Source organism: Idiotropiscis lumnitzeri, chromosome 11 (assembly GCF_059441095.1).
Source record: "Idiotropiscis lumnitzeri isolate Australia: NSW breed Sydney's pygmy pipehorse chromosome 11, RoL_Ilum_1.0, whole genome shotgun sequence".
NCBI classification, from domain to species: domain Eukaryota; kingdom Metazoa; phylum Chordata; class Actinopteri; order Syngnathiformes; family Syngnathidae; genus Idiotropiscis; species Idiotropiscis lumnitzeri.
In genome coordinates, this window is record NC_142401.1 from 7,072,468 (window position 1) to 7,086,285 (window position 13,818).

General features: G+C 39.2%; 1 protein-coding gene across 4 annotated transcripts in view; it reads left to right on the forward strand.

The window, feature by feature from the left end:
• cpne5b (copine Vb) overlaps positions 1-13,818 on the forward strand; it is a 76,322-nt gene that overhangs the window by 55,870 nt on the left and 6,634 nt on the right. For all 4 annotated transcript variants that reach the window (XM_088308298.1, XM_088308296.1, XM_088308299.1 and 1 more), the window contains 8 exons: positions 4,447-4,488; positions 4,584-4,659; positions 6,220-6,273; positions 6,810-6,871; positions 9,015-9,061; positions 9,909-10,090; positions 10,192-10,319; positions 11,762-11,864. In XM_088308298.1, coding sequence (XP_088164424.1) covers positions 4,447-4,488; positions 4,584-4,659; positions 6,220-6,273; positions 6,810-6,871; positions 9,015-9,061; positions 9,909-10,090; positions 10,192-10,319; positions 11,762-11,864 — 694 coding nt within the window. The remainder of the gene's footprint in view (positions 1-4,446; positions 4,489-4,583; positions 4,660-6,219; positions 6,274-6,809; positions 6,872-9,014; positions 9,062-9,908; positions 10,091-10,191; positions 10,320-11,761; positions 11,865-13,818) is intronic.

Genomic DNA, 13,818 nt, shown 5'->3' on the forward strand with positions numbered 1-13,818 from the left:
TTTGGATAAAGAGCGAACTACCTTCATTTACTGCTTGTGAATACTGCAAGTCTTGCCGCTGTTAGGATATGTCACCAATTTTGTGTATTCATAATCATGTTTTGTACACTATTTGTATCAGTAATAATTGTATACACAAAGACACTCGTTTTATTGCTTTAGCACACACACGCACAGCTGGAACACACGCACACACATTAGAGCTTTTCTTTTAGTTTCGATTTCCTCAAGTTTCAGGCTGAACACAGACCTCCTTTGTCTGCTTAGGTTGTGAATAAAAGACCAGACGGGTGGTCGGGGAAGTCAGAACTGGCAAGACGCCTACTTCACCTCCTGACTTCTTCTCCCATCCGCGAATGGTCAAAGACAAAACTTTCCCTGGTTATTTCTCTGGTTCTCTGCATTTAATTCAGTCTAAGAAGGCTTCAGGACTTTTTAAACCTGACACCGCCCACACTTTTGATTTAAAACATCCTCTTCATCCTCATCTCAAGTGTGAAAAGTCACTGGAGTGAGTCCAAGACCACAGAAGTATGTCAGTGCTTGGCCTTCTGCTGATGTACTTGGCTCTAATTGGATTAGTACATTTGTTGAGCATGTTCCTGCTCCTGGCTTCATGTACCCAAAGGCAAAAAGAAAAGTTGTAGCATGGCAACAAAGGACACCTAGGATTTTTAAATGGGTCACCTGACCACAGCATGTGTTGCGGAAAACTGGACTGTCGTTGTATCGCAGGCCTTGGTAGGAAACCGGAGTGGTCAGAGAAAACCCACCGAGCACATGTGGAACGTGTAAACTCGGATGGCGTGAAATGTGAAGCGGTGGTGGTGCTAATTAGTTGTACTCCAGGCCACCATGTTGGATACATATTATTACATATTCCTATATTAATAATTACAAATTGTTGCTTCTTAAAGGACAACAACATATTTCTACAACAGGAAAGCATAGTAATTATAGTCCTTTACCTCGAGTAGGTACTGCATGTGATCCAAGACTGACAACAGACTTTAGTTGGAGAGATAAAAGGTCACGGAAGATGGATAAGAGTTTTATAACAGAGGAGAAATTGAAACACAATGTGTCATGCATTGCTACAAAAGAGACAATAGACGTCCAAATATTGTCGCAAAATCAGGATGAGACATGACATATTGTGCTTCTCGGCTATGTCTTGTAACTTATAACAGCAGTGGAATTTTTTTTGTTTTGTTCATTTGAGAACATCAAATCCTCAGATGCTGAAGGTCCAGTCCAATTCCGTCTTTGAGCTGACACTGCACATTCAATGCATGACTTTTAACATCACTGACGGTTATCAATTTAAATGATCAATTTGAATAGCACAACGGCGCAGAAAAAAGCTAAATTATCATTTTGAAAAATATCCATGTGACATACTGCAGCACCTGCCTGCAGCGGTAATCGTAAAATCACAGCCAGGTGTCAAATACGTCCAATTAATTAATTTGGTATTTTCATATTTACCCCAGTACTCTGTGATACCATAAAAGTATGTCTTGATAATTCTTATTTTATTCGATGGATATTTAGCTTTCAATAGAATTAGTCCGACTATTTAGCACATCCGCCTCGCAGTTCTGAGCTTATACGTTCAAATCTTGGCTCTGGCCGTTCTTCCTTCCAGTTCCAAAAACATGCATGGTAGGTTATTGAAGCCTGTAAATTTTCCATAAGCGCAAATTTGAGTGTGAATAATGTATCCCGAAGTTAGATGGGCTAGGCCACCAAAGTGAGGAGAAGCATCATCGAGAATGGAATTGCAATGGGAATGGCGGAGGCAAAACAAATTGTTCTCTTTGGTGATATGCACCAAAATTTCATGTTATTGCAACGGCCACTTGTGATGATAATCTGTTGTGTTATAAATGTTGAGTTCATATTGCTCCATCTGTTCTGGCAGTCAAATATTCAACTGGATTGCACAGTACTTGAGGTTCATGGCTGCTGAGGCACGAGTGCTCTTGTTCACATCCTTCCATGAGGCAAAGTACTTTCTGCTTTACCCATTATTTGAGAAGCTCTGGGTCATACCAATAATGATGATGATGATGATGACGCTCATAATAATATTTATTGTCATTATTATTATTATTATTATTAAATTCTTTAATGAGATTTGACAAGTTTTCCACTGGGTTTTGAGCAACAGTTAATAAATTAATGTACCTTGGTGATTTAATTAAAACCTCCCGAAGCTCATTTCATCCCTATTAACAAGCAGAGTGACTCAGAAGTTTTCTATTTTCATCCGTGGCAAATATTACAAGGAGGTCTTTGTAATTACAGCAGAAGAATGGTTCAGTGTTAAATGTACTCCACTTTTTTTTCCCCCCACTCTCTCAATCACATGTACCTCCATTACTGGAGATGAGTCATTTCATTACAGAAGCCTGAGAATAGAAGGAGATAACAGTGGCAGATTCGTTCTGGAGTGTATATTGTTCTGTGAGTTCAAGGGGGAGGGACGCTAAAGCATCTGAAAGTGATGATCCATGCTAAGCGAGTTTTATTTGAAATCATGATCCAATGTCTGTGTTTGTCTTTAATCTGCGTAATACAGCTTTCATTTAATTCTTTTCATGAAAGATGAATGCCGCTTGTTCTTTTAGCTCAAATTTTCGACTTCAACTATAATTTAATCTACTGTCTTTTTGCAATTGAGAAAGAAGTATGGTGTTGGTACCACCAAAGTGACGAGCACACGCTCACTTGCTCACATGCTTGACGATAACCTCAAAAGACCAACCTGTCACCACATAGCAACAGAGGCCAGATGGCTGAGAACTCGTTTGGTTTATTCTCGGCTTCGGTCCTCTGTCCTTCTTTCAATCGGAACTTTTTATGTATGGCAAATTTGCAAGAACGGGAAGCACTGGAATGAGATCAATGACGCTCAGCTATGAAGGTGCCCAAAAAGGTTTTTTTTTTTCTGCTTCTTGGCTCTACGGGAACATTTTTCTGTTGCACTCGTGCAACATTGTAACTTGTTTTTCCCTCTTTTTTTTTATTTGTATTTTTTGTCTTTATTCATTAATTTTTTTGTGGGGGACTACATTTGTTCCAGTTTTTCAAATTTCACTTTTCTATTTTTAAGGTACGTTGAATTTGATTTGTAGTGAGGCACTGTTTGAACACTTATTCATCTGTATTTTGGAAACAAATTCCCATAGGAATTGTTATGACTAGAATGAACGTCTTCCCTCAAATTGTTAGCACGTATTAACCCGAGATGAGAGACTCGAGTCATGTGACTTGACTCGAGTGAGACTCATGTTGCAAAAAATATATTTTTATCTGTTTATGTATTTAATTTAATTTAATTTAATTTAATTTAATTTAATTTAATTTAATTTAATTTAATTTAATTTTTTTACGTGTTGTGGTTGACTTAAGAGAAGATGTTTGTTCTGACAATTGTAGTTCAATTAGGAATTTTACGCACCTCAATAGTCCATGTTTTTTTTTTTTTTTGTCAAATCCTCTAAACACGGTAAATTCATCATACCACATTACCCAGACCAGAAAATTATACACGTGGTTCTTGTAAATGAGGAAAGTGTCTGTCATACTGATGATAGTTTGTGGACATCTTCCATGTCATGATATAATTAGCTCTTCTCTAAACACGTTCATGTTCTGACAGTATCACGTTTGTTTTGAACAGATTCCACTTGACACACAATAGCAGTAAACGCCTCTCCACGTTTACACGAGGAATAGAAGGAAAGTCTTAATTAATTGATTGAAGCAGTGAGCGGGGGGGAATCATATCGGTGGGTAAAAGGAAAATGATATTCAGTGAAATGCAAACTCTACTAAAAAATTCATGATGAACTCAGCAGACATCATTGGGAATCGGAGATCTTCAGGCAAATCCACTCTGCCAAGCCTCAGGGGATGAAAAGATTCTGCTTCGGATGGTGTCTTGTAGTACAGTACGAGTAAAACATCTGCCCACGGACGACCATAAAAAGCTTATGTTGATTACACAAACACTCCCGGCGCCATGCAACGGCCTCTAAGCTGCTGATTCCTATGCTGACGGCTTTGTGCATAATTTGCTGAAATACCAAAATAAGAACAACTGTCCTCTCTCCAACTTTTCATCAGTTGTGTTATAATGTGTTTATCCTTCTGTGCTACCTTCTGCAAATCACAACTGGAATTTTATCCACCAGCTTGATTTTCATGTAGCTGTCAAGCAGTCCTGTTCAAACGTGGTATGGTATTCAAGATGTTTGTAGGAATTCTTGTTAGAATTTATGGATTTGAAGGAAATGAATTCGAGTTCAAAATGGATTTTATTGATAAACAAAAGAGTTGTTTTAGCTTGGACCATATTGTGGGAGTAAATTGCTTCTGAGTCACTTTCTTTATATTTCCAAAGAACTGTCTTACACACCCGTCTAATTCTTTCTCCAGAACAATCAAAGTGGAGGTGTATGATTGGGATCGAGACGGCGGGTAAGTGATTTTATGGAAGTTATCTTTATGGAAATGCCCAACTGTTTAGAACGTGCAGGTTGTCCAGTTGACGCGCACGTTTTTCTTCTTCCCAGCCATGACTTCATTGGAGACTTCACCACCAGCTATCGAGAGTTAGCCCGAGGACAGAGTCAGTTCAATGTGTACGAGGTAATTCATTGGTTGTTTTCGGGGTGGATATTCAAAACCGACATGGACACCTGAAGTATTCAAATGCTGGCGCTAAAATCGGCTTTTTCAACAATTTTATTTATGTACGAACATTATTCCTTTTTTTTTTACTTTCTTCTAATTCAGCAATAGCAAATGTTTGCTTCTGTGAAAATCAACAAAGAGGCCATGTCATGATCTTCATGCTGCTATGGTTCACTAGCCTCACATCAAGGATAAATACCTGTCTTTTGGATGTCATCTCCATTATGTGTTACTCTTGATTCTTTTCTACCTCCCAGGGTGTCTGAAAGGCCTTTTTACTTTTTGCATCAGCAGCTTGTTCAGCATGTCAGACAAATTGCTATCCCTCCATGTTAAATTAGGGGTTGTCACTTTCATGCCTCACATCCATAGAGAATCAGAGTAATGAGCTGAGACGTCTTTGGTCTCAAAATTGACATTTCTCTCTTGCTCCCGAGCTAGTTGAAAGTGAGTCATGCACCTTGAGCCGGTTGTCCACTGCAGACTGTCGATACACATTTTATTTGGACGTGTCAGTTTTTGTGCGTATGTTTGGGATGCGCAGTGTTAAATGGGTTGTTTTCGAAGTGCTCTTTTTTTGTACCTCATGCATCCGTTTACACACGTTTCTTTTTCCCTTAATGAAGTGGTTTCTTCCTATATGCTCGTCCAATACAAAGACAAGCCGCAGCTCATTCTTTATTGATTATTATTTCTGCCGATTTAACTCAGATATATTGTACTGATCAGCCGGGCAAAGCATATGTAGAACCGTGTATCAAAGGGCGCAGCACCAGTTGACGGTGCTATTTCTGTATTTAATACTTATACTGGGCGCGCCGCACTACGAGGCGCATGCTAGCTCGCGCAGGCTAGCTCGCGCAGGCTAGCTCGCGCAGGCTAGCTCGCGCAGGCTAGCTCGCGCATGCTAGCTCGCCAAAAATAAAATCAATACTGCGTGAAATCTTTGATTGAATCGAAAACCAATCAAAGTGAATCTAAAATCATATCGAATGAAATCCACTTCGGAAATTTGAATCGATTCCGAGCCCTGGCAGTAAGTTACATTCTTGGTCTTGTAATAATTGCATTACTGGTCCCTCTCTCTAATGGCTACATAAAATGTTTTTCAAAGCTGTTCATTTTATCAGAAAAAGGTGTGAGGTTTGATGAAACTGTAATTTCCTTTTCCCATGAAAATCGACTGCATTTGAAATGGCCTTTGGTCCATTTTAATGCATTGCAATATGATATGTCTGGAGACAATGTGGCAGTACGACCGTGCTTGATGCACATTGTCTGCACCCACCCACACTCACTTAAACGCGAGCGTAGACACACAGCTAATTTAGTACATTTTCCACTTGAGGCATGAACAAAAAAAAAATCGAGAGATTGAGGTGTTTTGTAAGTATTATCTTTGAGGTCATGTGACTAAAGTATTTTTCCATAGTTTTAATTACATGTATGTTTTATTTTTTTATATCAATCCAAGGCAAAGAAATGTCTCTTATTGGTTTCTTTTTTTATTTCTAGGTTATAAATACCAAGAAGAAAATGAAGAAAAAGAAATATGTCAACTCTGGAACTGTGAGTGCCTGCAGCCCACCAAGGCTGGAAGTTTGCCTCTTTTGTGCTTCACTTTTGTTCACTGATTCAGTCCAATTATCACATTTGGTGGAGGGAGTTGTGAGGAATGAGTATTTTTGGTGACTACAATACGGACGGAGCGAAATACGCCACGGTTTGTGCACATTAATTTTTTAAATTGCACCCAGTAGTTGACTTATTCATTGTCATTTAAAAAATGTCCGGCATTTGAATGGCTAGATCACAACATTAGATGTCAACAAGCAATTTTCCCCGAAACCTTCCTTCTTGTGCGGTTGTGTGCAAGTAATGCATACAAATAAATGTGATACAAATCATCTTCACACTTGTCTCTGGAAAACTAAATGAATCATTTAAAAGCAGTCTTCTCTTATCTTCTGTCTTGTGTGGCGAGCACTCACTCAACATTGAAAGTCGTTGTCGGGAAGCAAGGTTTCACTTATTCGGCCGTCAAACCAAACGTGGCTTGTGCTCAATCTGATTTGTATTTTTTTTTTTGTGCCGTCTTTCTTTAGGTGACCCTGCTCTCATTCTCTGTGGAATCAGAGTTCACATTCTTAGATTACATCAAAGGAGGGTGAGTGCACATTGACTGAATTTATTGAGCACTACTATTTAAGTTTGCTTTCAAATGAGTGTGAGAATTGCATTTCCCGGTCATGCTGAAGGATGTCGTCGCCCAAAAAAGATGTCGTCGCAATCTCATCGACATATTGTTTATGTGAGACGATGGCATCATTGCTTGTCTGGCTAAGATGCAGAAAAAAAGTATTTTATCAAGTATATTTTTGTAAGTGCAGTTCAGTTGTCTTTAACTTGTAAGTAAAATACATTTGCATTTATTTTAATTTTTGAAGCATTTTATTTAAGCACTGTGTTTATGTTCAAATTGTGCTCAATGTTTACGTGTCTTATAAAAATAAATCGCTCTGATTTTTGATGCACACTTGCTCCAGTACGGAACCGCATTTAAATGTGGATCATTCTGGTGATACTTGCAGATTTTTTTTTAGGTGGTCCTTAGAGTGAAAAGTTAGCAATTATAATGATATAAGACCTAATAACAATACTGTGGACGCTTGCCTCGTAGCCGTTTGCTGCTGAATGTTCGCCAGCTTGTGCGCAATTACGTGCCAAATATTCACAAAATGGCTCAAGCTCTTGTTAGTGCTCTAATTGAGATGAAGTGGCTCGATTTACTGTCGGATTTGGCAACCGTTGTAATCATGAATATACAAACCTCGTTTGATTGTTTGTATTAATAACAAGAGAAGGGCCAAAATGAAATATAGGCAGTCTGTTCATTTTTTTACAGCAAGAAATACAGGATAGAGAAGAATAAACTCCCAAAATATAATGAAGCTTGAATAAGATTTAAAACGATGAACTGAATTAGGATGAAGATATTCGTGGTAAAAAGGAAAAAAAAGAATTTACAGACTGGTCTGACAAAAATTAATCACTTTTGGTTTTGCCCTTTCTGCAAAATGTGTTCACCTATTGATTAAAATTCATCATGGGGAGCTTTATGGCAATGCAATAGTAACACCACAATTTGGTAGGAGCGACAAAATCAAAATACTACAAATGGAATAATAATAATCATAATAATGGTTAATTGCCATATTAAATGATAATAATAAAAATAATTATTAGTCCATATAATACAATTAAACCCTCAAACGCCACAGGCATCACCTTTTCTAACACTCTTAACTGTCACACAAGTGTAAAAAGTGGTTTACCACAGTAAAAAAAATTTAAAAAAAATAAAAAATACTAGACTGGTGCCTAGTGTGGTTAAAAAGCCCCAAATGAATAGCCGAGTGCAGCAGCTGCGGCTGTGTTTGTGTTAGCAGTCGTTCCCAGGACTGCTGTGTGAACAAGTGTCAAAAGCAGTCATTTAACAAGGATTCACCAAAGTGACAAGAGTCTTCAAAAGATGTCACAGCTTTCCTAACACTGACCTTTAAATCAACAGTCCACACACACACACACAGACACAGACACGCATTGCGCAAGCAGGCCGATAAACGCACTAAATAGACGACTTGAAAGAATGACATCACCCCCTCCACATTTTCCCGCAACGCAGTTTGCAAGGCGACCATACCGCGCCGACGCGGTCGCAAACGCATCGGAGAAGGCCTCATGAATAATACAATCGTGCAATTAATGCTAAGGTTGGCAGGGTCGGGCGTTGGCATATTCTCAGACTCCGCCTAAAACTGAAAGGTTAATGTGAATCTTTAAGTCATTCATTTGGTTATCATTCTCCTGCCGTCCTCTGGGCTGGCGTTCACATGTAATGAGGGGCTGTCATTCGGGCTCTCCCGAGATCTCGTCACTGTGCCGTAAATTAACGAGAAGAAGGCAGGACTTCATCAGCGAGGGAGAATTAGATTATGATTTGTTCTTAAGTGCTCCGTCACTTTAATTACTCGTTGGCAAGTCGCTTCCTCCTTCCGTTGCTCCTCGTGGAGGTGAAAGTCGGATAAGTACACGGGTATAATCACTTCAATCTTTCTTGGCCGAACTGAGGGAGCACTTTATGCTTGACTTCTTATGACAAATGGCACTGACAAATTGAAGTACAGATCGCTTTTGGACCTTTGGCACCATAGGAAATCATTTATGAAACGTGATGTGGAACATTTGATATTCCTGCCTGTTCGAGCTGTAACATGTTTTTCCCTTTGCACCCCCCCCCCCCCTTCTAGGACGCAGATCAATTTCACCGTGGCTATCGATTTCACAGCATCTAACGGTGAGTGATACAAAGTGTATGTGTGGGAAGTCAGAACAGATAGAAGTGCTCTTTGACTGTGGCATGTCCAATTTGGGAATCAATCACAAACGGTCGGATACTGTACAAACATTGTCACCTGCAAGTGATGACCTTTGCTTTGTCAATAGACGGTAAATAAAAGTAAAAGCAAAAAAAACCTTCAAGGCTTTATGAAAAGAGGTTTCAACATTGTGTCTGTGCTAGAAAATTCTATTCTTTTTGTCCATTGGCCCGACACGAAGCCCTTCGTTTCAGTCGACCATAAAAAGTGGATGATACCGTTCCGTATTTTCACATCACTGTCATTGTCCTACTTGTGGATTTGAACACGTGTTACTTATATATTTATAGTCAATATATTGTTCTCCCAACAATGATTAATTGGGAATGACCAAATAACATGTCATTGCAGTGGGGATATTCCGAAAGGTCAAGCGTTATTGACAAGCTGTCCAACAAGTCACGGCACAGTAATGAATGTGTAGAGGTTTGACCTTTGTAGAGGTCATGCAGAAGTAAAGTATGTCTCATTATAAATTGTTCGAGCAATAATGATTATAGCTATCATAACCGTATACTGTAAAATTTCTCCAGTTATGTTGTAGAAGACAATCAGTCAAGTTGATGATTACAGAGGGTCCATTTCAAGATGCTGGTCGACCTTGAAACAGTTAGGCTATAATTCTTGAAATGTTGGCTGAAGTCCAAGCTAAGGTTGGGTTAGGTTTTTGTTTGATATATATATATATGCTGTTATTTGCTGTCCAATAACAACTGTATCTCTCCTACTATTTACGAATTTGTGTGTTGGTTGTGTGATCAACAGGCAACCCCTCTCAGTCCACCTCACTGCACTACATGAACCCGTACCAGTTGAACGCCTATGCCATGGCTCTGAAAGCCGTTGGAGAGATCATTCAGGATTATGACAGTGATAAGATGTTTCCCGCACTTGGCTTCGGCGCCAAACTTCCCCCCGATGGACGAGTGTCACACGAGTTTCCTCTGGTGAAGTCACTTTGCATTCCGCCTCGCTGCTCGGACACCAACAATGTTTTGGTGTTCAATTCTATATGATACTCAAGTGACATTTGCTGTTCCCTCTTCAGAATGGAAACATGGAGAATCCCTACTGCAATGGGATAGAGGGTATCTTAGAAGCCTACCACCAGAGTCTGAAGACAGTACAACTGTACGGGCCGACCAACTTTGCACCGGTGGTGAACCATGTTGCAAGGTGAATTAATAATGCAGGAATCTCAACTCAATAAGTGAAAAAAAAAAAAAAAAAAAAATATATATATATATATATATATATATATATATATATATATATATATATATATATATATATATATATATATATGTTACTTTTTCCTTAATATTTTCACAATAAGTAGTAAATCAGTGTCCCCCTCAAACTTGAATAAAAACATAATCTTTGACAAAAAAGTCGTAGGAAATCAAAAAATTTTCCATAATAATTCCATAATATTCCGTTTTGGCAATTTTAAATAATACAAAGGAAGTGAATCACGGCACAATAGAAACAGGACGCACGCTTATTAAATACATAAATTGCAGTTCTGTCCACCATTATTGGTACTCATGAAAGTGGAGGACCCTATTGATGACAAAAAAATAAATAAATAAATAAAATAAAGGCACAACATATCAAAGTCTTTGCCGGCAGATGTTTTGTGTACAAACGACATTCATTCCTTTAAGGATAAAAAGCAGGCTAAGCAACGTGGAAAGATCCGTTAGGATGTGGCCATCGTTGTCAATCAGAACAATTCCATCCTAATCACAAAATCATTTTGGGGATGGGAAAAGTGTTTTACCGGTAGAGGTTTGATGTCAATCTATAAGAAAATTGAAAGATTATATTTGCAATGAGTGAGAGAAATCAGGCGCTCATTTATGATCTTTTATAAATCGTAACGAAAGAAAAGAAAACAAAAAAATCTTTTGATGGGTTCAGGAGATTTCTGGAAGGAAAGCGAAATTGCCTTCATGACTGTGCAGGGCCATATTTTCTTCTTTGAAATGAATTCAATCAGTACGTTCTTTTCTTTTTCTTGAATTGATTTGAAAACGCCGTTTTCAAATATTCTGATGGCGTACTTAACATGAAAAGTTACAAAAATACATAAATAAATACAAAATCAAGCGCGTTCATAACAGTGTGTTCCAGCGTCTCTAATTTCAGACCAAAAACACAACTATAATAAATGGGACTTGACATACTCGAACATGAATTTAAATCACATGACAGCTGTCAACAGAGGCTTTATTTAGTCGACGGGACAAATGAGAAGAGGATGCGTCAACATTAACATGCGCTGACATACACTTTCGTGAACAACATGGGGGAGGAAAAAAAAAACTGAATGAATTGTGACATGATCCAAATACAGTTCGAAGCAATCTCTCGATTTGAAGGCACATGCAAAAATTTTAACAAACAATTGACCTTTTTAAAATGAAGCGCATCACAAAGGCGTACGCAGGTATAAACGGGTGGGACAAGATGACAATCTGTGAATCGAACAGGTTGTTCTAAACCCGTTTCCTGACGGGTGTCATCTGCTGAGCATTTTGCATGACAAAGCACATTATGTTGTTTGCCATTTGAAAACTCTTGTGATATCTGATCAAACGTGTGTTCGTGCGCAGGTATGCGGCCTCGGTGCAAGACGGCTCCCAGTACTTTGTGCTGCTCATCATTACAGACGGAGTCATATCGGACATGGCTCAGACCAAAGAAGCCATTGTTAATGTAAGTGTGGGGGACGGCCAGGACTGACTTGTTTAAAGGGGAAGTCTACCCCAAAAATGTTCTTGACAAGAATATGTTCTATGCTGTCCCACTGGTCTAAACATGACATTCTGATTAATATTACATTTGTGGAATATGAGATAAACGGCAAAATCCACCCGTTTTTAGCTATCTCGCGGGGCGGCCATTTTGTTGCATCGGTCTACCGAATATGACATCACAGTTACTCAGGGCTCAGATAACGACCAATCATGGCTCAGCGTCAGAAAACAGAGCGTAGGTTGCTAGCTGAGCCCTGTGCAACTGTGATGTCATTTTCAGTTGACACAAGTGGCTGGATTTTGCTGCTTAACTCATATTCCACACACACAATATTCATCAGAATGACCTATTTAGACTATTGGGACAGCATAGAACATATTTTTGAAAATATTTTAGTGGGGTGACTTCCCCTTTAAGACAGTTGAGGGGGGTGGGTTTAATACATTGAGTTCAAATATGTGCATGAACCCATAATATAATAAATGTTCCACATATCAGATCATTTATTTAACAAGTTCCTTAAATACAAAACATGGTGGTTTCTCCCTCCCCAAATTCTTTTGTCTCTCTATCTGAATAGAACCCTTTCGCCGTTCTCTCCTTCTAAGCACCCCTCACCTCCTCCGCAGCCAGCCGCAGGCTCAGAACACCCAGCAGACTGGATTTAAAGGGAATTTGCGACTGTTAGTCAACACATTAGAACAGCCACACCTTCCTTTTAAGATCTTGCCTGCTGCTCTATCTCACAGTTTCTTCTATGACTGCTGACTGATGCTTGCCGCTTCCACTTCTTCCGCTTTCACCCTCTTTGGAAGTTTATGACTTGTTTTTCGACATGCTGGAAATGTGTCCCCCCCCCCAAACATATAATAAGGATGGCATGCGCAAAAAGTTGCACGACTTTGTTCGGATTTGTCACTAACCTCTGCGAATGAGCGTGAGAGTGTAGAAATGGTCGCAGTTTTTGCCAGTCTTCAAAAAAAAAAAAAAAAACAATGCGCGTCAAACACTCGTCACCTTCCCTCTGGCCCTTTTTCTGCCTCTCTCTGCAAAAGTGAGACTGTCTCGCCCACACATGCAAATACTTTTGCTGTCTTTTTCGTTCTCATCCCCTCTCGAGGATCAAATCCCCGCTCTCGCCAGACGTGTCACCCCTTTCCCTATAGAAGCGAATCCTGCACAGCCTTTGATTTCTTTCGTTCTTTAATCTTCTTATTAACTGTCTGTCTTTATCCTTCATCTCACCACATATGCCAAAAGCACTCGGCTGCACTTTAGATTGAAACCAGGATTCTCTTGAATGAAACTTAAAAGGGTGACTGAGGATGTGCAAGTGGTGCTGCTAAAAAAAAAAAATGTAAAAAAGGAAAGTAGTGGGGGGGAGGAATCAACAAAGGGAAATGCAAGTCCTATCAAGATGTTAGAATCCATCTATCCATTTTCTATATTGCTTATCGTGTTTGTGGTCATGAGCAGATAACTTCAGGGCAAAAGGTCCAATGTAAAAATACATCACATTAAAAAAAAAAATCTTTGCTGATGATAAGAGAATGGCAGGATCGCGTTTTTTTACGTTTTAAATCGAGGATGTCGGGTCATCTAGATGTACAATTTTCTAATGCTATTTTCTAATGTTTGCTTAAAAAGCACCCAATATGTGTGACATTTGCATTTAAGGAGCACATCCGCAGTGAGTTGCTGAGCAAATGAATGGCTTCTTTGTTGTTTTATTATACTAACGCCAGGCTGTCAGCGGCGTGGAAAAAAAATAGGGCATGGTATACTGCCAGGTTATTTTTGGTTTTAATGTCATGGGCTACACACACATTTGTCTCAGTGTGAGTGTGGGAGGACAGGCGCTGACAGACGTGTTGAATACTGATTATTACGTTGATGTGCGGTTGGGGAAGCA